At 27.1% G+C, this 6,498-nt stretch overlaps 1 protein-coding gene across 1 annotated transcript; it reads right to left on the bottom strand.

The window, feature by feature from the left end:
* Window positions 1-277: 277 nt before the first annotated feature.
* Window positions 278-1,413, bottom strand: LOC115034279. Its single transcript, XM_029490641.1, has 2 exons — window positions 754-1,413; window positions 278-683 (listed from the first exon to the last, which is right to left on the bottom strand). Exons 1-2 carry the CDS (start codon window positions 1,036-1,038, stop codon window positions 456-458), a joined length of 513 nt encoding a protein of 170 aa, XP_029346501.1. The 5' UTR covers window positions 1,039-1,413; the 3' UTR covers window positions 278-455.
* Between the last annotated feature and the right edge of the window lie 5,085 nt (window positions 1,414-6,498).

Genomic DNA, 6,498 nt, shown 5'->3' with positions numbered 1-6,498 from the left:
CAGATTCACTTTTACACTAGAAATGATACCTATATGTACAGAATATAAGTTGAATATCAAAGCATCATTTTGATGACCTTTATCTATTGGTTATATTAGATGATATATTTACTTATCTATGTACATTTTATTTAAATCATATTAATTTTTCATTAATAATATATTCATTATTTTTTACTAAAACTGTTTTATCAGAACAACTATTCTATCCACTTTGTATAGGTCAATAGACAAAAAGTAAATTAGTTATTTAAATAAAATAAAAATTAGTTTTATCTACTGTATTACCTAGATATTTGGTCTGTATCTAGAAATCTTGATAAATATAAATAAAATATAAATATATAATTTTTTGTATCTTATCTATATTGAACGATTTTTCTTATCTATCTCCAACACTGCATACACCATTGTTAAATCAATACAACCATCGCTTTGGTTAGCTCTAAAATAGTTTAGCACTGATATCGACCGTATAGATATTTGTATATTTTGTTATTATGTCTCGGGTCGTTGACGTGTATAAGGTACTTACCAATGACATGGTGGATATCGAGTGCGGCTCTTGAGGTTCGAGACAATTTTCTGTTATGGCCAGCTTCTTCATAAGATGATCGCTTTCGCTTGTAGTCAGTTAAGGTCAGATTGGTAGCTACAGCTACGTTCTCACCGGTATCATAAGCCTTTAAATAAGTCCAGATTGATTTTTATTAATATAGTGTCTTCGACTTTCAGGCATAATTTTTCACATACTCTATGATGTATAATATATAACATATCCCTTGGCTGCGTACCCGGAGGCACGTCTGTCTCAGCAGTAGCATGTTTGTCAGAATCCGGGGCCATGCTGGACACCCCTTCATCCGATTTGTCGCGGTTGACAGGTAACGAAAGTAGCAAGCCCGCTCCGTTGAACCCGGTTTTTACACCAGATCCACCTGCTACCAACGACTCCTGGTGGTCCGATCCCCCTGGAGTTGTAACAATATTTTTACATTTGCTATTCATATTGTGGTTTGCGGTTTTCCTTCCGTCCATTTTACCTGCTGGCAGGGATCCGTTTGCAAGTGTATGCAGGTGGACCGGGCCTGCCAGCCCCAACCAATATTAAGGTCATGACTGGCTCTAGGGTGGAACCTCTTGGCACGGACCAGTGATTGGCCCGTGAGCCCCCCCACCACGGCAAGGTGGGTCCCGTCGGGGGGGAAAAAACTCTACCACCGCATAAAGTTAAAGTAAAGTTAAAAATGTAAGACGTTTTTGTGTTTCCGTTGATTTAAATATTAATTACATAAATTAACTATTATTTATGGTACTTCCCCTTTCCCCCTGCTCAATGGAATACGAATCCTGGTTGTTATAATACCTGGTTGTGATGAATTTAAAAAAATATATGTTCAGCACTAATATTGCCGTCTAGGTATCAAAAAAAAATAATAACAATATATTAATGAATTATAAATATTAAATTATCGTTAAATATAAAAATACAAATTTAGGTTCATAATAAAATCATTAAAATCATTCATTTTTTGATCCAATTAAATTTTACAAATAAATAACATCCTAATAAAATAAAAAATGTTTAAACGATTTAAATGTTCTAAAATCTAGTCACAAATATTTAAATAATTTAGCACCATAATATTAATTGGACCCTGTTGAACAAATGTGTGTCTGATGATTGATTTAATTTTACGCCTAGTATTATATAAATCAGGTCGGGTCCCTGTACCATTTTTCACTGGCCCGTGCTAAATTTCAATTTAATTTATAAAAATATAAAATTTTAATATTTTTCTGTATTTTATTTTATCATATTTATAAAATTATTAAAATCCATATAATGTTTAACGGAAAACGTAGGTATAAATTCTTATCTAGTATTGAACTATTAAATGTAAATAATATTATATTAATTATAGCGTGGTATAGTTAACAATTAACATTAGGTTTTTTTTTTTTGCTTTCTGTGTTCTGTGGCCTGCTAGATTTTTGCACATTTAAAATTGGCCCTCTAGTTGCATTGAGTTGCCCATTCCTGATATAAATGATAAACTGTAAATTATAATTTTTACAGTTGCACGATTATACTTTGGATTTATAAAATAGTTTTCTAATTAAATTACAAGCATTATATATTATAATATGATGTTTCCATTTAAGATTTCGATCAAAAATAATACATAAATTATTTAATTTAGTAACTTTTTCAAATTAAAAACAGTTACAAATTTAAAAATTATGTACGGTGATATTTTTTAATCGAATTTTCTACTAATTTATACTAAAAACACATATTTAGATTTTTTAATTTTCAGTTCTAAAAAATGTTTATGTAACCAAGCTTATATATTATTAATAAATACATTGATTCACTAAGTAATACAATATTAAACAATTTCTTTGATGTATAATTGAAACTATAATGTATCGTCAACTAAACAAATACCTAATATCTCCTGAAATATTAAGAGTAATAAGACAATATTTTATGAAAATAAGAAATAACAAGATGACCGTTCCTCGAGTTTCACAAGTTTACACTTCTTCAATTTCAACTACTTGCAATCTATTAGAAAAATAATATAAAATATGCACAGAGCAATATATCGAGTATCGGATCTAGTATTATACGTATATATTGGTATATTTTGGTACTATAGCGGTTGATTCTCTGGACCACTTGCAGAGTATACCTATAGTTATACTTTAGTCTATTCAATAGGAATTAAACTCGGAATTTAACTAAATCCGGACTTGAATATATTGAGAATTGATATAATATTATTGTGTGCCAACGTGTTAATTGTATTATAAAATAAATAAATTTACATTAGGTATATATTTAAAATATTATTATAACCTTCTGTTGAAAGTAATTATTACAGCTCAACAATGTATAGTGTTTTCATCAATTAGTCGGAAAATATTATTAATAATTACAAAAAATATTTAAGTTCAACATCTTCAACTATGAACCAATAGAATGATGTTTTGCGTTAGGAATAATTTAAATTTAATCAGAAAAAACAAGTACGTAAAACAGATTTTGAAGAAATGATCACTTTATTTTCAAACTCCAATCTAGGAGAAAGTTGTAAACTTATAAATGTATCTATTAGGTATCTAGACTGTTTTTATTAGCTAGGTAATTAAATTAATATCATAAAAAATGCAATAGATAATAATAAATAATTAACATATTGTAATATCGCTGGATTTAATAATTTCGTTATTATTCTTACCTACGACTTCTTGAATATTCAGTTAGACAGTTTTCTGATGTATGGTCATCACCTCCATTATAACGTGATCGCTTTCGGTTGTAGTTTATTTTGAAGATAAATATAAATCGACGCGAAATTCCAAAAAAAAAATTGTTAAATATAGTGCACACTGTTTTTTTTAGCTATACTAAATAATCAAATTTGTTTATTATTCAGCGTCGATATACCGGCCGGCTGGGTATCCGTGGTTATCTCGTTTGAATATTTATTTATTTTCAGCCAGTAACAATCAGTTACGTAGGTACCTTTTAGTATTTTTATTATTATAATATTATTTTTAGGCCGATTCACGCTTACCTATAACAAATATCGAAATATTTTAAATTCACGTAATTATCTGTGATTGACTTTGACTGCATTTTTATGCAATAGATAATAATAAATAAAAATATATTTTTTCATTTTCTATTTTATTTTATAGTTTATAGGTATAGTATATATTATTATCATAACTACTAAATTATTTCAAGAATTCAATGTACTAATTATATACAGTAAACACATTTTACTATAAGTAAAAATAATATTAAACTCTTATTACACATAAAGAAATCTTTGTGTTTATTTTTTTTTTTTACTTATACCCATCTATTTACCTACCTATCTAATTTTAATTTGTTTATTTAACATTGGCTAACCTAACGATTTGCCTACCTAAGAGTTAACTAATAGATGAAAAAGTATATATAATATTTTTAATTAAAAACATTTATAAATTTATAAATCATTCAAGCATCTAAAATGATGTATCTACGGTGATATTTTTATTCGAATTTTCTACTAAAAAACACATATTTAGATTTTTTAATATTCAGTTCTAGAAAATGTTTATGTAACCAAGCTTATATATTATTAATAGTTACATTGATTCACTAAGTAATACAATATTCAACAATTTCTTTGATGTTTAATTGAAACTATAATGACGTATCGTCAACTAAACAAATAATAATCTCCTTAAATATTAAGAGTAATAAGACAATATTTTATGAAAATAAGAAATAACAAGATGACTGTTCCTCGAGTTTCACAAGTTTACACTTCTTCAATTTTAACTACTTGCAATCTATTTGAAAAATAATATGAAATATGCACAGAGCAATATTAAGAATACCAAATTAATATTTTTTAATGAAAATCATTTTTTTAAAACTGAATATAAACCAAATTACCTACCTTATTATTGTCATTGTCAATATCTACTAGAATTAATAAAATTTGAAGCTAATAACAGTGGGTCTTTCGTTGATTTGGTTTTTAGAAAAAAAGTTTTTTATATTAAAATTATTTTGGATATGTATGGCAAGAGACAGAGAGAGATAGGTCTATAATTAGTAGGTACAATGATCATTGAGCACTATTGCTGAATTTAATAATTTCATTAGGTATTATTCTTACCTACGACTTCATAGATATTTGACAGTTTTCTAATATATGGTCCCATCATCAATACCATATATATTATAATGTGATCGCTTTCGCTTATAGTCCATTTTGGAGAATACTATATTATTATAAATTATAAAGCGACGTGAAATTCCAAAAAAAAAAATTGTTTTTTTACCAATAATTTATTGGTGTGACACAATCACTGGATATACAGATATAAAATATAATACATATTGTTTTTTTAGCTAAACTAAATAATTATAATATTTGTTTATTATTCAACGTCGATATACGTACGACGGACCTGTGTAGTAGTAACCGTGGTTATGGCGTTTGAATGTTTATTTATTTTCAGCCAGCAACTATCAGTTAGGCTTATTATTATATTATTTTTAAGCAGATTCACGCTTATAACAAATATCGTAATATTTTAACTATTACTATAATATAATTATCTGTGATTACTGATTCACTTTGACTAAATTTTTATGCATTTGTGTTACATTATAATATGTTATTACGTAAACATATAGATATACTATAATGTTTTATTATATAAGTTGTTTAATGATTTAGGGTATACTAAGCATATTGTTATAAATTATGTTTAAGTTTTTTTCTTATCATAAGCATTTTTTAAATCTGAATATTACAAACCAATTACCTACAACCTGCCTTATTATTGTCATTGTCCTCCAAGAATTAATAAAACTCGAAGATAATAACAGTGCATATTTTGTTGATTTATTTTTTCGAAATCTAACTTGGTTATTTTTAGAAAAAAAGTTATGTATATTCAAAAAACCAATAAAACGTTGTTTTAAACATTTTTCAAATATTTTGTGTATGGAAAGAGATAGAGAGTTATATAGGTCTATAATTCGTACATACAGTGGCGTCATTTGAGGGGTGGCAAGGTGGGAATTTGCCTCTGTCTGATTTTAAAAGCGGCCCGATGGGCCGGTTCCCAGTTGTTGGCGTTTTACCATTATTATATTTTATAAGCGCAAAAACATTTTCAAAAAATATTATACTATATATACTAAGAAATTATTGTCACATTGATACATTTTTACTAATTGATAGTTGGAACATATTTATATTTAGACGTATGCGGTGACGTACCTACATACACATTGTATGTTTGGGTATGTATTTATGTATGTATGTTTATGTTGTATGGACAACAATAATAATAATTAGTATCATAATCTAGTATAGTTTAATTTCTAAAATCTTAAGCTAATACAAATTCTAAAAACAACAACCGATTGGCACTCTTATTAATAATTATCATTGATCACGGACTTCAGTTAACTGCGACAGTCGTGTATGATTCAACTATTCTGTGTAGGTACCTACCTATTGTGTTACTTTAGCTGAAATTTATTTTTTTCGTGACGCGTGTTTACATTAATATTTTAATTTGGGCAAAATATGACTTAAAAAAAAAAAATAGGTGGTGTGGCTAAAAATATAAAATTACCGTAAACTGCTCAAGAATCGAAAATAATTTCTGGTATGTTTAATAAACAGACAAAACTTGAGCGACTGCGCCAGAAAGCAAGCAATAAAAAAAAATATATAGGTACTTATTATTATTTAAGATAATATTAATTTGTAAATATATCGTATACCAATATAAGAGTAAAAGAGTATAGGCTATAAGTGATGAATCGGGTAAAATTGATTTATAGATAATGCAGTTGATACATATTTTCAAAAATAAAAAAAAGAAGATATCCTATATAAACTACTAATATTATTGTTTTTCATATAAATATTGCCATATAATAGTTTGTAGACTTTTAACTGATAT

Source organism: Acyrthosiphon pisum, chromosome A2 (genome assembly GCF_005508785.2).
Source record: "Acyrthosiphon pisum isolate AL4f chromosome A2, pea_aphid_22Mar2018_4r6ur, whole genome shotgun sequence".
Lineage (NCBI taxonomy): Eukaryota > Metazoa > Arthropoda > Insecta > Hemiptera > Aphididae > Acyrthosiphon > Acyrthosiphon pisum.
This window is presented reverse-complemented; position numbering and strand designations above follow the sequence as displayed.